We start from the raw sequence: 18,191 nt of genomic DNA on the forward strand, positions 1-18,191 counted from the left end.
GTTTAATGGCGTGCCGAAGTCAAATGACCCCCCCACCCCTCTGATGACATTAGCCGATGACAGGAAACCTAACCTACCATAGATCTTCTGGATGCCCTGGAGGTCGTCGTGGGGCAGCTTGAAGTTCTCCGTGTCCATGTACTGGTAGAAGGGGGCCATTATGGCTGTGGGGTCATTTGAGTGCTCGAGTCCCAGGGCGTGACCCAGCTCATGGACCGCCACGAGGAAAAGGTCATTACCTGGAGATAGAGGCAGAGAGACAGAGATTGTTCATTGTTCAACTGATTGTATATTACTTTTGTAAAAACATCATCAAACAGCAATTGTATTATAATAACGTTCCACTTTCGTTGGCAATGTTCCTACATATTTACTATGCCAATGGACCTTTTGAATTGAACCGAGTTCAGAGAAAGAGAAAAACAGGAAGGGAGGGCGAGATGAGATGTGTGTAACATGCATTGTCAGATCAGATCAGAGCTCTCAGTCCAACATTCGCCTTTCATAAACAATATGACAGGTGAATATGGTCAGAGCAGGATCAGAACAAAATCTGTGTACATGTGTGTGTGGGGATGATATTCCTTATTCCTCAGTTCTATACCCAACCATAACCCCTTCCCCTTACCTCATTAGCCTAGCATTTATGCCTAACCACATCCCAAAACGCCTACAAGTAGCCCCAATTCAAACGTTCTGGGGACCGATTTATCAGGTTTCACTGTCAGGTTTGTGGGGATATCGGGCTATTGACCCAAATTGACACAAATGATTGCACAAAGGTACATAGGGTGGAGGGCGCCTAAATAACTGCCCCAGAGGAGAAAGGAGAGAAAAAAATCACTCACTCTCTTCTATCTCTCTTCTCTATGTTTTCTCTTTGTATCTCTCTCTCTTTGTCTGTCTCTCTTTGTCTCTAACGCTTTATTCTTGTATCTCCATCTGTCACTTTGTTTCTTTCTCTCAATCTTTCACACCCACTTTCTGAATCACCCGTCAGGGATAAATGAGCATCATTTATTCATTCTTTTCTCACTTAATTGGAGCACTTATCTACAAAAAAATGTGTCACATCAATAACAGATGTGGTCGCACCCAGTCCACCCCAGAACAGTTGTACTTTCTCAAGTATGCAGTACCAAAAACATAAAAAGTTTCAATGTTTTATTAGTCACATACATATTACAGAAGCATCTTACTCGGGGTGTAGAAAACAACGCTTCTCAGGTTAACAAGGTCATTTTTGGGCAGCGAATATATGATTTTGTGGTAACGTCGGGCCATTTAAAAGTGTACCTCATCTCGTCCTTTGGTCCTGGACAGGGATGCATAATCTCCGCTGTCCGCCAACATACGACTCTCATTGAGAAAGCTTTGCAAGTCACAAGCCCATGTTTCAGCGCAGCCGCAGCCTTAGCTGTGTGTGAACTTTGTGTGCGAGTGTATCAGTGTGCAGTAGGGCTGTAAGGTGCAGATCAGAGTGCAGGTAAGATAAGCAGTTTAAGAGCATGTTGGCCTGGGGGCAGAATTATGTTTTCGCAGTTTTTTCGGTCTCTGAAAAAATGCTTTAATATGCCTGTGATTGTGGGAAACTAAGTTTCTGTGCCAGACAGAAAGGCAGCCTCAAATCGGGTAGCATGCTCACTCCTCTATCTCCTGAACTCCTTGATCGGCTCCTTTGTTCTTTTATGTAAGCCGATATGGAGTTTGTTTACCTGGCAACCCTCTGCCAGGACTGTAACCTCCTCGGGGTTGGCTATGTCGTCACCATTGAAACCCAAATCTACCGTCAGTCACTGGTGAACAGGAAGTGCAGGAGTGAGCATATAACACACACTTAGAGGGCTCATGTGTTCAAGGTCAATGAACAGGAGGGGGATCCTTTCTTAGTTTTTGACTTAAATACCAATGACCATATAGGTACCTAGGATTTTATGAACAAGTAAAATAGATGCATGCGAAAAAATATAATGGGGTTGTACTTTGCCGTAACAGGCAGAGACGGAAATTATTGCAGTAGCATTGCTTTATGCAAATTAGTGTTACTGTGTGGTTCACCTGACATCTAAATGAAAACATAGTTTGAAAATGGGTACCATAGATTTATGGAAGAATATAATGAGTGTTGGTGAATGATACAGAGGAAGATAGAGAGCCAGAGGAGCCAGAAGAGAGAGAGTCCAATGATTTAAGAATCACTTGTGGCACCTTGGAAATTGGAGCAGATTTCTATGCAAATGAGCTGTGCGAGAGGTCTTCTCCAATCCGTCTCCCTGGCGGAGACGAGATCCTTGCAGACAGTTCATTTCAACTGCCCCACATTCCTTTGCCAGTCTCTCATGCCATCCCTCCGTCCATCTCTTTATCAATAGCAGAAAGTGTCAGGAAGACAGAGACCGAGAGAGACAGGGGGAAAGACTGAACATACGCTAAGAGTGCAGCAGAGACAAGCTGACAAAGAGAGAGAAAGAACAGCCAGGAGAAAAGGAAGAAAAGGAGAGAAGAAAACAAACGATAATGTCGCTGGTGGTCTCTCTCTCTTGGCGATCCCGCACGGACCAATCAAGGACAGGGTTGTTGGGTTACGGCCATGTGGCGTGTGTGTGTGCGCGTGTTGCATCAGTCCAACTGGGACAGCCCTCGGAGAGGCAAGAAAACAAACAGCCATTTCCATACTGATTAATAAGCTGCCGAAAGACAAATCCTACAGTATAATGACTTGAGCAAACAGGAGGCGACGTGGTACATGGGAAGGTAGGGAGGCGAATGGGGACCTGTTGATATAGAAAGGACTGTTGGGGTGAACTGCCTAGTGTGGTACAGAATCAGACAGTACCTTGACGCTCACTGTAACGGCTATTGATGAGGGCCTGTGGCGTGGCGTGGCCTGCCAGTCATTGCATTTCTATGTTCTGTGTAGTTATGGTCTAGTTTGCATGTTTCTATGTTCAGCTTAGTTGCGTCTTTTCTTGTCTGTCACTGTTTGCTGTGACACCTGTTTCATGTACCTTGGCTTGGATTAAAGAACCTGTGTTCAGTCACCTCTGCGCCTGTGTCCTGCTCCCTCCTACAGTGTGACACTCATCTTCAACCCTGACCCTTTTAGTCTCTGTGACATTAGTGTCGACAGTCATGATGTCGTCCTTTACCAAATTTCAGACTGTTAGTTTATGACCCGTCAAACTGATTAGCAAGACAGTGTGGTCTGGCACAATAAAATGCTCTGTTGACTTACCTATTGGTTTCAGAAGACACCAAGGATGACAGATAGTTACAGATCAAATCCCTGAGCTGGCACTGTGAGAAATCTGTTTTCTATCCATCAGCAGGACATTAAAGCCCCTTCTCTTCAAGTTTGGCGTTAAGGTCCGTAGTCCCAGATTGTAGGCTAACTTCTAAAATTGTCCGCAAACTGCATTAAACCAGTCAACTATTAAGTTAAACCATAATGTTTTTTGCTACCCAAAATTCGAATTAGCAAGCCTTAGGCACACGGAATCTATGCTGATTTTAACAGACAAGAAACCAGGCCGTTTGAACAGCGTATTAGCCAGTAATAAGCTTTACCGGTATCTACTAACTTACTGGAATAGTCATAAGAAATATGGCAAAAAAAGTAAATATGATTGGCTTTATATGTCTCTGTTATGGTAGTTGGGGCCTATTGTATCTCCAGTTTGAATAATTCCCTTTTCAACCAAAGAATCACATGGAATCTTGGTAATGGCCTTTCTGTGACATTTAAAAATGACTGTATGCTGTGATTAATCAAACATCTTTCACCCTCAAACTCAACTCTGGATTCTGAAGCCTACATTTTTTCACTGCCACCCTCCGATCACAGACTATTTAGACCTGGGACACCCGGGGAGTGCAATCAATGATGAGGTAGAATAGGAATTCAGCAGGCTCTAGACCTCATACAGTATGAGTTTAGCACCCTTGATCTCTCATAAACACTTTTTTATCCGGCCTAATGCTGTGTTCAAAACAACAAGAAACAAAGAAAATGGAAATCTCCAATGCCCATGTCCAGTGCTTTCAATACAACTAGGGCTAATTTGCTCCGACAAGGCAATTTTTGGTGGGCTGTACGACCTGAAGATCAGTCTTACAGCCAGGGTTTCACTATGTTATTTTCAGCATTCCCAGATGACTTGAAAGCACCCCTGGCCTTATTCCTCCACTCTAGTGTGCGTGGTCAAGCTGCTCACTCAACCAGCCCATGATTGAGCTTCCATTGTATTGGTGGTAGTGAAATTTAGATACATTTATGTGCATAGTGGAAGAACTGTTCTGGTGTGTTGGATGAAACAGAGGTGTACTTCATGCCGCACTGCATTGAAAGAGCTGCAGTCTGCTGAATGATCATCAATAGTCTGACGAGGTCCACTTAGTGTTTTCAGACGCACACTTTCATGATCTTCCAAAGAGAATGTGATAACATGTTTAACTTGCTGCCATAGTAGAGCAGTGTTTGAGGTAGGGCTTTGACAATTTGATGCCTTTATAAATATGAAAACACCCATACAAACTTCACATTTACTTTATTTTCTTGTTGTAGCACACTGGCTACAATCAAAATAAGGCATCTGTAACATTACAATTTCACACAACCCAAAAAATCCCTTGACCAATCGCCAGCCCCGATGTTCCCTGTACTAATCTCTCCCTAAACTGCATAGACATTCCGACTACCTGGATTGACAGACAGACAGACAGACTGACAGACTACCCATACAGCCAAACTGACCAACAGACATACAGACTACCTGGATTGACTGACAGACAGACAGACTGACAGGGTACCCATACAGCCAACCTGACCAACAGACATACAGACTACCTGGATTGACGGACAGACAGACAGACAGACTGACAGGCTACCCATACAGCCAAACTGACCAACAAACATACAGACTACCTGGATTGACTGACAGACAGACAGACAGACAGACATACTGACAGGCTACCCATACAGCCAACCTGACCAACAGACATACAGACTACCTGGATTGACTGACAGACTGACAGACAGACTGACAGGCTACCCATACAGCCAACCTGACCAACAGACATACAGACTTCCTGGATTGACTGACAGACAGCCAGATTGACAGGGTACCAAAAGAGCCAGCGGCCTTGTGATGGCCTGCAGGAATTGAGTACTCCTCTCCTCCCTGCGCCACTGAAGTCTGCTCCTTCTGGACCGACACTGGAGGTCACAGTGTTATTAATGAGGTAGGGAGGCAGCTGTCCCACTCACACGGAGGGAGGAGATGGAGAGGGAGGTAGGAATGGAGGGTGGGAATGTTTGATTAGAAGTCTCTCCTTCCTACCTGTCAGTCTCTCACTACCTATTTCTTTCTCTCTGTCTTCAACCATCCCTTTATCCTCCCTCTATCCTCCCTTTCATTCCTTTGACCCACCCTCCCTATTTCCCTTACCTCTCTCTGTCTCTCTCTCTCTCCCTCCTTCCCTTTATCCCCCCCCCCCACTCCCTTTCTCCGTCCCTGTATGGGGCACAGCAGGCAAAGTCAACAGGAGCTGTGATTAGAAGGCTAGAGGTCTATTTTCTGTGCCCATGGCTTACTCTATAATGTGTTGGCTCTGTGGCTGCACGTAAGACAGTGTAGGGCTTCTCCCGGAGACACACGTCAATGGGCCTGACTGTTCTGCCTGACCGCCTCTCAGTTCGTAGCATTTCCACTAGATCTATGGCTCTCTGACACACACACACACACACACACACACACACAGGTTCAACAGCAGCAATGGCTCTTTATGGCAGCCCTGGCCTATATCTGCAGGGTTGGATCTCCAACCCCCTATACACCAGTGAGAGGACAAAGGCAATTCCCAACAAGAGACGCTTTTACATGGGACCTGTCTGAGCTTCAGCCGTTTACTGTACTTTTCGTACTTGGTGCCTTGACTGTGATGTTCCTCTCTCTCACCTCTCAACGTCTCTCTCGCTCCCCTTTCCCGTTCCTAACTTCAGAATAGAAAGGCTTATCGGTGCTTTTCATCACGTCTTTCGTTTTGCACATTCTCTGTATTTCTCTGCTCATTATCTGCTCATTCCATTCACGGGTTTTGAGGAAGGGCATGCTGGAGAGAGAGAGAAGGCCAGTAGAAAGGGAGAAAGAGAGAAAGGCAGGTAGACTCAAAGAGATAAAGAGAGAGGGGATGGTGTCGGCATGATATTTAATGGCTGACACTACATATTTTTCTGCACTCAAGAATAAAAACAGCACCAATTGAACTGCAACATCCATGAGCCACGTAATTACAAACGATGCAGTATAACCCTCCGATCTTTTACCAGTGCTCCCCAAGGAAAGACAGATACCTCCTATTAGGCGTCCCACCCTGACAATCTGAAGGCCTATTTTGCGTAGATTCCTTTATTATTATGGCCGTTTTCTTATGCTTGAGTCTTAGTGCAGACAACAATGAGCACTTTGTTTTTCTCTGGAGGAGCTAAACGTTGATAATAAGTGTTCCCATTGTCTAACATAGTGACAACATGGGACCGCGTCTGAGTCAAGGCCCCAATAGCGAACAGTGACCCTCAGAGAGGTACGCGTGTGTATGTGCTTTCCGGAATGTGTGTGTCTGTGTGTGTGTCGGTAGGATGTCGTTGGGGAGGCCAAAGAGTACTTGCGACACAGGCTGGTGGTTGTAATTCCTGTCAGACTTGACGGTGTATATTTAGGCCTCTTGCCTGTGTGCTCCAGACTGCAGGCCTGCTTAAGACCAGAGAAATGCAGCTGGCTACGTACTGCTCAGTCTCAGCCGTCTTGGTTGTGCGGGGGAGAGAGTTCCTTTTGTGTCGACAAGCGTCACCATTTCAAAATGTCTGAATTCCCCAACTGATGCAACGCTGTTTGTGGATTTGAATAGAGTACTCAAATGTTTTTTTTCTTCCTCACCCCCCTCTGCATCTGCATCCCTCCATCTCTCTGACTTAATCTCTCTCTCTACGCAACTTCATCCCTTTCTGCAGCCTCTCTGCGTACCTGAGCTCTTGGCCTCAGGAACAATGTGTCTGTGTTCTTCACCTATATTTTGTAGAACAGAGTCAATAGAGTAGAAAGGACAGGGAGGAGGAGTGCGTTTCGTGGACAAACCCAAGCAACGCTGCGTATGGCCGTCCTTTAATGGACATTAGGAAGGTTATGAGACTGTTTGACTTCAGGCTCCCTGAAGCGTTGCAGCAGAGAGGTTTGTGCAAGTGAGTGTCTGTGTGTGTCTCTGTGTGTGTGTGGATGTGTGTGTCTGTGTGTGTGAGAGAGAAAAAGAGAGGGAGAGAAAGGGCGGAAGAGGACGATGCCACCCACATGGAAGCTAGTGATAGTAACAGTGGGCGAGCGTCTATTTCTAGAGGCGGCCTGGTGGGGAAGAGAAAGGTGCTAGCTTATTCTATCTTCTTCCTCTCTTCTTTCTTTCTTTCTGTCTCTCTCTCTTTCTTATGCAACCACAGATATGGTTTTTAACACTGTGCCACACACTGTTTTTTTTTCTTCTGCAAGATGGAAAGCAATTACAAAATGCACACACACACACAAACACACACACACACAGAAAATGCATGTGCTGAGCCTGACCACTACCACTGAACAGCCCATTTCCCAGATAGAGCGTACTAGTCATTTCCCAGATAGAGCGAGCTAATCATTTCCCAGATAGAGTATTTTACTGCATAGATTAATAGCTATACAAACATTCAGAAAAAGTAATTGGGGGAAAAAATCTCACCAAAGTCATTTCCACCCCCTCAGAGTATTACAGTAGCAGGGCCTGTTCAGTGCCTCTGTGGGTTCAGGGCTTCACAGTACCGTTCCCTGCTCATGGCCTCCAGCATGGTGTACCACTAACCGAGCCATCAATATCAATACCTCTTCTCCAAATGGGACCACGCTGGGTGTTTGCAGGAGGGAACTATTAACGCAAACGTACGCACAAACCCACACATGCACACGCACTGCACACAGACACACGCACACAACACCCACCCCACGCACACACACTCTAACACACACGCTGGCCGCTGCAGTAAACAGATAAAGATCAGTCCCACATCCCTGGCAGCCAAGCAGCAGCGGAGGATGAATGTCTGTTTTTTGCTCCTGCAGTTTGAAGGCTGCTCCGTCTTATCGGAGTGCCACATCCCAGGGTCCGCTGCACGCTGGGTAACCGGGCCTAAAAATAGACCCACAAGGACAACATATGCTCCTTCAAAAAAATACGTCTTTGCCACATAGGGCTGCACGATTTGGATCAAATAATGAATTTGATATTACAAGTGTGATTTATTATTAGGACTTATTACTACAAGAATGATTTATTATTATTATTTATTATTACGATTGATTTACTACTCCAATCATGAATTATTATTATGTTTATGATTTATTATTACACGGATAAAAAACAAAAACACGTTGTAAACAGCGTCGATAATCTCACTTCAAAATAGAGACCATAGAAATCACAGACTACATAATACGCTATCAAACGTAATAATTTTGCTTTTCAAAAAAGTACACTTATTACTGATTTGAAGGTGCAGCCGGTTTTGGAACATAGAAGTACACACACATTCAATGCAATGGCTTTTGCTGCGTTTGCAATTTTTGTACTGTTGCCATAGCTAGTTAGGTAAACGTTCTCAACCATTTAGTTAGTCCAGGTATTAAAGTTATCTATAAAAATTCTTACAGCACCTGCAAGAAAAAACTTTGCATGTCTCATATTGCAAAAGTTGGCGTTTTGGATTTTGCACATGTAGATATTGCAGTTTTGATTATATTTTGATTAATCATCCAGCCCTACTGCCACATCACATCCAAAACAACGAAGCAGGATGACTGTTCTTAGCTAGTGTCGTTTAATTGAGGAATCAGTTCACTGATAGGGAAAACCGATCGGAAATAGATTATTAGAAATACCGCTAATCAATAAGAATTAATTAAGCTCCCTGCTATGTTGCGCTGTTACATTCACTCACCCGATCAACCAACCAGTCAACCCTACCAACAGCCCCTTTGTTTTCTCATTCTCTACCATGTAATTGCAGATCTTCTTCCCAACCCTTAGTACTAGGTTAGTTGGTTGAATGGTAAACTGACCCATAATCAGTGTCTTGGGCAAATTCACCCTACTCCTGTTAATAAATACCATTCCCAATACAGCAGAAGATTGCAAATTCATGAATTCTTTAGATTTTTGCTCTAAGGTCATTGTTTTGCTAACCTCCACAGTCATTTGAGGTCCGAAGTCAGAAAATATCACACTGGAACTTTCATTTCCTGCTAGGCACGACGTCTAATATGGGTGCTATGTTACATCATTTTCACTGAGTTTGGCTAGTCGATGCTATCACCACAATACTGGTTGTAAAGCATTCCAACCCTTATAAGGTATAATATCTGTATGAAAAATAACAGTTTGCCATTTTATCTGGTTTAAATGTAATCGTATTGATCTGGTGCCAGTCTTTTTTGCAGACTCCTGGGCATCAAATATTAGGAGTACGTATGACCAAATGAATGCAGGGTGATGTGGCACGTTGCAAAAATAATCATATGACGTACCATAATGCCATCTTTATATAGTACCTGAAAGTCAAGAAGTCTTCACACTTCCTGAAATACCACACACTGACATTACAAGTGTAGTGTGGAATTCGTGACAAAACCCTCAGCCCTTAAAACCATGTGTTTGCAAAGCCTGATGAGAACAAAAGCTTTGAAGTTCAAGTTTTATTGCGAAAACACATGGTTTTCATTACAAAAACATTTTATCAAACCAACTCAATAAAAATCCATCCCTGACCTTATTCCCATCTCCGTCGGTCCATCCCTCGCTCTCTCAATTTCTCTCTAATTCTCCATGCTGCCGAAGGTGTGTGTGGAAGAAGCAGCAACCATGGAACTTCCAGAGCTCCAGGGTAAGAGGATGGATCTCTTTGTTCTAGCCCCAGGCCTCCCACCCTCACTCTGGCTACAGCAGCTGAACATCACCCCCTCTCCGGCTCTCCCCTCTCTTCCACCGCCGACTGTGCTAGCGTGACGCTGGCAGCTATCACGACGCTGGCAGCTATCACTGTTCTCTCTCCGTCTGCCTGTCTATCTGTCTGTCCTCCTGCACCTCAGGGAGTTGACACAGGAGATAGATATTGGTTTCAGAGAGAGAACGGGAGTAAGTCAGTCACAGCGTTGGAGACGGGCAAAGAGGGAGAGATAGTGAGAAGGAGAGGGAGGAATGATGGACAGCTAGTTTGAGAGTGACAGGAAGAAGAAAATATAATGCTGGCCTTTATAGATATGGAAGAGGTCAATGGAACTCAGTGAAAACAATGAAAATGCCATGGAAACACGTGGGGGAAGATACCTTCAGGGAAAACTGTAAATCTCTTTAAGCTAGCACATTAGGTTCCTTGGAAGTTGTGGGAATTTATGTTTCTGTTTCACAGCAACTGTGGGAACAGAGTCATACATTTCCAGACCGGTTAAACAGAACGTTTTATTTGAAACATGAACATTTACCCTCTTTGAGGGAAGTGTTATTTTAAGGATACAGGGGAGTTGTAGTCCAACTTTGACTACCACCATCAATTTCTGTGAAATACCCATGCTTTCACCTCATACAAAAAGGAGTTAGCATTTAGCCAACACTTCTAAACCTAAAAAAAGACAACTTCCCAAATATAATGCAGTGGAAAAAAAGCCCAAAATATCAACATCAGTTTTGAGTAACCACACTATGGGCCTATTACAATAAGTACATCATAACAGATTTGACAAATGTAAGATCCAATTTTTGACTGTGTGCCAATGCAGTTGCCCTTCTATCCCCAACAGTCTGCATTCCATTGACCTCTTTACCACATCTATTGAATGTGACCTATTCATCGCTGTGCTCGATGCATCACTGTCACAGTCACATAGTGTTTTATTCATTAACAACACGACCTAGTTCCGACATCACATGCTTCCTCAATGCTGGGTTGTGATCTCCCTTCTAAGTAGTTACATTGTGGTCAAGACTGTGATCTAGAAGCGGTGTATTTGTATTGAGGTAATATTCACAGTTGAGGTAATCTGTTATGTGTACAGTACACTGTTTATGATTGATGACTATGTTCCGTATTCAGTCATTGTTTTTTTGGAACACTCCCTCTCTCTATAAAGACTTACCCAACGAAAGTAAACAGGAACATTTGGCCAAGTGGAATTGAACGACAAACATGGATGTCTATCTATGAGGGTAAACTAAACATGGATGTCTATCTATGTGGGTAAACTAAACATGGATGTCTATCTATGAGGCAAAAACTAAACATGGATGTCTATCTATGAGGGTAAATTAAACATGGATGTCTATCTATGAGGGTAAACTAAACATGGATGTCTATGTATGAGGGTAAATTAAACATGGATGTCTATCTATGAGGGTAAACTAAACATGGATGTCTATGTATGAGGGTAAATTAAACATGGATGTCTATGTATGAGGGTAAACTAAACATGGATGTCTATGTATGAGGGTAAATTAAACATGGGTGTCTATGTATGAGGGTAAATTAAACATGGATGTCTATGTATGAGGGTAAATTAAACATGGAGGTCTGTCATTGAGGGTAAATTAAACATGGATGTCTATGTATGAGGGTAAATTAAACATGGGTGTCTATGTATGCAGTTAAATATAGATTTCTAAAGGACAGTAGACTTAACATGGCTGCCTGTGTACTGGAGAATAACATGGATGTCTGTAAAGGAGACTATTCTAAAAATGGATGCCTACATAGGAGGAGACTAAGCAGGGATGTCTGGCCATATAGTACACTAAACAGGGATGTCTGGTTGTACCGCAGACTAAACAGGGATGACTGGTTGTACAGTAGACTAAACAGGGATGTCTGTCCATATAATAGACTAAACAGGGGTGACTAGTTGTACAGTAGACTAAACAGGGATGACTGGTTGTACAGTAGACTAAACAGGGATGTCTGGTTGTACAGCAGACTAAACTGGGATGTCTGGTTGTACAGCAGACTAAACAGGGATGTCTGGTTGTACAGCAGACTAAACAGGGATGTCTGGTTGTACAGTAGACTAAACAGGGATGTCTGGTTGTACAGCAGACTAAACAGGGATGTCTGGTTGTACAGCAGACTAAACAGGGATGTCTGGTTGTACAGCAGACTAAACAGGGATGTCTAGTTGTACAGTAGACTAAACAGGGATGACTGGTTGTACAGTAGCCTAAACAAGGATGTCTGTCCATATGGTAGACTAAATAGGGACGCTTGGTTGTATAGAAGACCGTATATGGATGTCTGTACATGGTCAGGTGTTCAGCAGACACCACAGGTGATAAAATAAACAGGGAGAAGGGAGAACGGAGAACGGAGTGAAGAAGGACTAATCTTTCCACCAGCATCAATGGAAAAAAACACAAAACTACAACAGCAAGGGCTGTGCCTGGCAACAGCAGGCCTGGCAACAGCACTGTGCAAATGTGTGCGAGGTTGAATAAACTGTCAGCACGTGTAAGAAAAATAGGAGAAGGAGAAAGAGAGATATAGGTAGAAAGACAGGGGCAGAGAGAGAGGGGGTGGGTGGAGAGAGGTGACAGCCAGAACTTTTACGTCATCCACAGCTGTTCCCACCAAACACACAGAGGAAAAACTGAGGGATTTAATAGAGATAGATGGTGAAATTAGCACTCTGCCAGGGACCTTATGATACCATATCATCACAATACTGAGCCATGGGCCTACAAAACGGATTCACAACATTCTACATATTGCAACTTTCACAATTGTAATATATATTGTATTGTTGTATTATTAAGATTCTATTTGCATAGTGATTATCATGATAATGATGAGAATCAATATGCATGGTGATTATAATGATAGTGATAATGACGATAATCTATTTGTGTGGCGAGTATTATGATGATTATAATGATGACAATCTATATGTATGGGGACTATTATGATAATGATATTGATGCTATTCCATTCTCATGGGGATTATTATGATGATGATAATGTTGACAATTTAAATGTATGATGAGTTTTATGATTATAATGACAATTATACTGTGATTTTATTTAAATGTTCAAAACAAGACAGAGCCATGAGAAAAATAGATTTTTTCCTTCAATCACTAGGTGAAATTGAGAGAGCTAGAGAGGAGGAGAAGGCTGGACAACATGTCAAGAAGAGCGCAAGAGAGATTAAAAGATGGAGTAGAGGGAGGAGGTGAAAAGAGGGGGATGTGTTTAAGGTTGCAAGAAGAAAAAGGGAATTGGATGTGTAAGGCCAGGATAAGAGTCTTAAGATGATTTGGATGTGTAAGGCCAGGATAAAAGTCTTAAGATGATTTGGATGTGTAAGGGCAGGATAAGAGTCTTAAGATGATTTGAATGTGCAAGGGCAGGATAAGAGACTTAAGATGATTTGGATGTGCAAGGGCAGGATAAGAGACTTAAGATTATTTGGATGTGCAAGGGCAGGATAAGAGTCCTAAGATGATTTGGATGTGCAAGGGCAGGATAAGAGTCCTAAGATGATTTGGATGTGCAAGGGCAGGATAAGAGTCCTAAGATGATTTGGATGTGCAAGGGCAGGATAAGAGTCTTTAGATGATTTGGATGTGTAAGGGCAGAATAAGAGTCTTAAGATGAGGGAGTACTACAATGGTTGCAAGATAAATAAAGACCTGGAAGCCTCCAGCTGACACTACAATAATGTTATTCAGCACTCTGAATAACAAAGGGAATTGGATGTGTGTGTTGGGATCCCACTTAGAGTATTTGGTACCCACTAAGAGTGCTGGGTACCAAATACTCTAAGTGGGATCCCAACACACAGCATTCTGAATTCAAAACACCCAGTTTATAGTTAGATATTTACATCTTATTTACTGATAACCCAGAATTTCTCACCTGAACAAAATCAAATAAGTATTTTGTTATTCCAATTGCTCCATCAAATATTATTTTTCTCCATTTCAGCGGCCCTATAAATATTAATCTTTCCCAAGTCACATAATTTCAAAATAAATAAAATGTTATACGTTTGTTACACAGTAATGGGGCTTTATTTTACAAAGGACAAACTAGCTCATGACTCAGGGGTTAACCACTGACTATGAATTGAAGATGATATAATTCATTACACTGTTTATGTAAATCTGCAATGTTCCTATGGTTAATTAACTAATTAGTGCTACAGAGAAAGCTTCATATCAGGAAGTGTAAACGCTCTATGTAACAATGTTCAACACATTAGATATTCCAATTCATTCACATCAACATGCACATGCTTGCATGCACACACGCACACACACACACACACACACACACACAAAAGAAAAACACACAGGGGACATTGTAGTAATAAAGTAACCCAGACTATGTTAATCAATACATGAATATTCAGTGAGTTGCTTGGGAATGTATAATTTAATTGAATGCTTAATAGGATGTTTTCATTGATGTGTGGGCAGTGTTGGATAGAACCAGGAGCATCAATATTACATTAAGAGAAAGACAGCTTCTGTGACAGCTGCTTTTCCATCTCATTAGCAGTGTTTGAATGTGTATACGTGTCTGTGTGTGTTGGTGCGCACGTGTGTGTGTGCGTGCAAACGTGTGTCCATTAGAACTCACTTCAGGTATGTCCTCACTCAGCCTACATCTGTACTCCGTCTCTTTCTCAAGAATCCTGTCTTTTACTGGGATTGCTGCCTAAACCCTTGGCTATCCACTTGACTTCCTGCTTCAGAATCCTCCTCTTCCTGCCTCGACGTCTCTACAGATCTCATCCTTCTCTGCTTTCATCCTCCCCTATCCAGCTGCTTCTCTTCCTTTCGAGTATCCCACTCCGTCTCAGCCCTCTCATCTTCCCTTTGTTTACACTCGGACACTCCTACTCACTCTCATGCCTCCCACACCTATATGCCATGTCCTTCTGGACTACTTTTCTTTTACCGCATATTATTTCCATATATTTCCATACGTTTGTCTCTCATCCCCACTCGCCCCATCTATCTCTCCATCCCCTCCCTCTCCTTTTCTCTGTCTACCCTCTATTTCACCCTTTCTACCCTCCACCCCTCTCTCTCTCTCTCTCTCTCTCCCTCTCCCCCTCTCTCTCTCTCTTTCTCTCTCTCTGTCTCTCTCTCTCTCGCTCTCTCTCTCTAGAATGAATCTTGTTGTTTTATCCAAGACAGGATTTACTCTGACATTACTGGCGTCTGCATGCGAGAGGTCAAAGGTCAGATTCTGCGCTTTGACAAATCCCACTGACCGGCATGCTGCCAGACCCAGTGACTCCCGTTCGTTTCCTCCCCATCTCTGCTCGGGGTTGGATGTGTACAAACAGAGACACAGCCCAGACCGGAGAATTATTACAAACATTTGAGTCCACAGAAAGAAACACTGATGATGTTTCAAAGATTCTAATTTCTACTAAGAGTCCCTAACAGACATCATCCAACTGATGAAAACTACAATATTGTTAGGAAGATTTTAGTTTATCATTACCCATCTTACCGTCGTGGTTCGGGTTGCCCAGGGTCCAGGGTTCGTCTGAGTCAAAGTGGGTGTCCCCTCCTATCCCAGGGCCAGGGAAATATGCGTGGGCGAGGAAGCCCCCCTCACCGTCAAAGGGTGAGCTGTCACCGTGGAAGCCAGAGGCAAAGATGATGGTGATGTCCACGTCCTTCTTTGTCCGCTCCAGGTCACTGTAGGGGACCGCTTCAAAGCGGAGCGGCGTCACATTCTGCCACACATCAAACGCCCGCCGGATGGCGTCATGCGTCTCTTCTGCGCCTACCTTGGGCGTGACGTTCTTTATGCTGCGTCGGGGGGAAAGAGTAGAGGGAGGGTGAGCGACTAAGGTCACACAGCCTGTCCCAGTAGAACACAGCACAGACTGGCTATTTCAGACATACTGTACATTCTCCAGTAAAAACACAAAGCAACACATGATAACATGCATTCCATACTGGAACGTAGCATACACAACACAGCATACAGCAGAACACCACATAACATTCATCCTTCAGCAATAGGTTGGTCGGCTGGAAACGGATGGCACTATGTCCTAGGGGTCCTAGTCACAAGTAGTGAACTATAAAGGGCATGCAGGAGGGTTACATTTGGGAAGCAGACAGAAAAACAGCTGAGTCTCTCTCTCTCTCTCTCTCTGCTTGGATTGCTTTAAGCAGGTGCTGAGAGAATAACTGGAGGATTTCCTGATTTCCAGTGGCTGAAATGTACTTTCTAATTAAGGATTATACACAGCTCACTGCGTCACAAGAGCATCCGTTTCTGCATCCCAAACAGCACGCTGTCCCCTATTTAGTGCACTACTTTAGATTAGAGACCCATGGGTCCGGGGACAAAGTAATGCACTACAAGGAAATAGATATATATAGGACAAAGCCTCTGTCTGGCTTGGCCAATCACCAGACCTTTTTTACTTTATTCACACCTACTGGAAAATACAGGAAGAGTGGCACTTAGAATTTAACCATCTTCTTTTTAGTTCACATCGGACTGGAGCATCAGCTTTTATCTCTGGTTATTCTCTTCGACAGGAGTGGATTAGTAAAGTTCAGTTGACAAACAACAGAAAGATTTCTAGTGAAGTAAGCGAGTTCTCAGAGCTATTTTCTATCATTAAGGGATCGAAACTGTTGATGTCCACCGAGGATTCATCTCATTTGCTCTTCTGAGATCTGCCTGCCTCCCGAAAAATATTTATCAAAATCAATATCTAATTTTCTCTCTTTTGATATCCGCTCTTTCGCTCTCTCTTTCTTTTATTCTTTCTCATGGCTTTTGTTGTGATGCTCATTGCCACATACACTGTTTCTTGTCCCATTCTGTGAGGGAGATGGAACAACTTTAGTTATGGAGCATGTCTCTTGACCCCTTATACTTCAATTCCTAGGGAGTTTACCTAGCTAGCGTGATGTGAATTGAGAGTTGCGCTGCCTGGCTGAGCAGCTCAGAGTTGATCTTTGATATCTCTCCTCTCCATACTGTGCATGGCTATCTGTTCTGGCAGCTGGGGGTGCCGTTCTCTATATGGTTCTATTTAGCCTATCAGCCTCCAATCTCCCTTGCCTCTCTCTCTCTCTGTCTCTCTTTCTCTCACGACCTTTGCCCAGGAGTGGGCAAACTAAGGCCCGCAGGCCGAATTCGGACCGCGAGGCAATTCCACCCGGCCCACAATAGCTAATAAAATAGTTTTGAGGAGAAGTAAACACTCCAGCAAACTCTTGTCCATCTGAATTGAAATTATTTAGACAATATAATGGACTTACTGTATAAATGTTTTAATAACTGCCCCCTTTTGGCCAGCAAATCATTTATGATTAACAAATTACAAAACCAATGTGTGGCCCTCCATTCATTTCAATATCCTGATGTGGCCCCAGAGCCAAAAGGTTTACCCTAGTCTGCAGAAGGCTTTTGTATGAGTGTCATGAAAATGTCAAAATACAGCATGAAGCCTACAGCTACAGAAGACAAAACCAAGTATATAATTCTATTGATGACACCTTTTTTTGTGGCAACCTCTCTTTTTCTCTGTCTTTCTTATCCGCTTTCGTTACCTTGACTTACGGTTCAGAAACTGTTACTCGTACATAATATGAAAGATGTCCCTGTTTACGGTAGGGACTCTAAGTCTTTCTTATTAACTACCAAAGGGATATTTTCCACCAAAGTGCTTCTCTAATCTGACACTGGTTGTATTAAACCTTCACTGTCTGCAGCTGTTGGTGTCACATGATGACTCTCTGGTCTCTCTGAGGCACAGTGTGATGCTGAGGTACTCTGAGGACACCAACTCATTATGTCGTTATAAGGGACACAACTTTGCAGCCAGGGGGTATGGCTGTTGGCGTCGGGAAACGTGTCACACTGATAGATTTTTAGCATCCGAATTGCGCTTGATCTTCAGTGACAAATATGCTGTGACGAGGATCTTATGGTCGCCTTCGGTTTGATCTTAATGGTAGACTTAGGGTTTTGATTGCAATGGGGATTTTGAATCAGTTATCCATCGGGTGTGTATAAGTTGAACTATGTCAATGTGTGACTGAGGTTATACTTCTAGAATCTACAGTTCAGTTCAGATGCACTTTGAGGT

General features: G+C 43.3%; 1 protein-coding gene across 4 annotated transcripts in view; it reads right to left on the reverse strand.

The window, feature by feature from the left end:
- Positions 1 to 18,191, reverse strand: part of LOC105027114 (matrix metalloproteinase-16) — a 58,081-nt gene that overhangs the window by 19,418 nt on the left and 20,472 nt on the right. For 2 of the 4 annotated variants that reach the window (XM_010899038.5, XM_010899040.5), the window contains 2 exons: positions 15,572 to 15,885; positions 78 to 239 (listed from right to left, as the gene is read on the reverse strand). In XM_010899038.5, coding sequence (XP_010897340.1) covers positions 78 to 239; positions 15,572 to 15,885 — 476 coding nt within the window. The remainder of the gene's footprint in view (positions 1 to 77; positions 240 to 15,571; positions 15,886 to 18,191) is intronic. The other 2 variants (XM_010899039.5, XM_010899043.5) reach the window with 1 other exon arrangement.

This window comes from Esox lucius, chromosome 21 (genome assembly GCF_011004845.1).
Source record: "Esox lucius isolate fEsoLuc1 chromosome 21, fEsoLuc1.pri, whole genome shotgun sequence".
Classification (NCBI taxonomy): domain Eukaryota; kingdom Metazoa; phylum Chordata; class Actinopteri; order Esociformes; family Esocidae; genus Esox; species Esox lucius.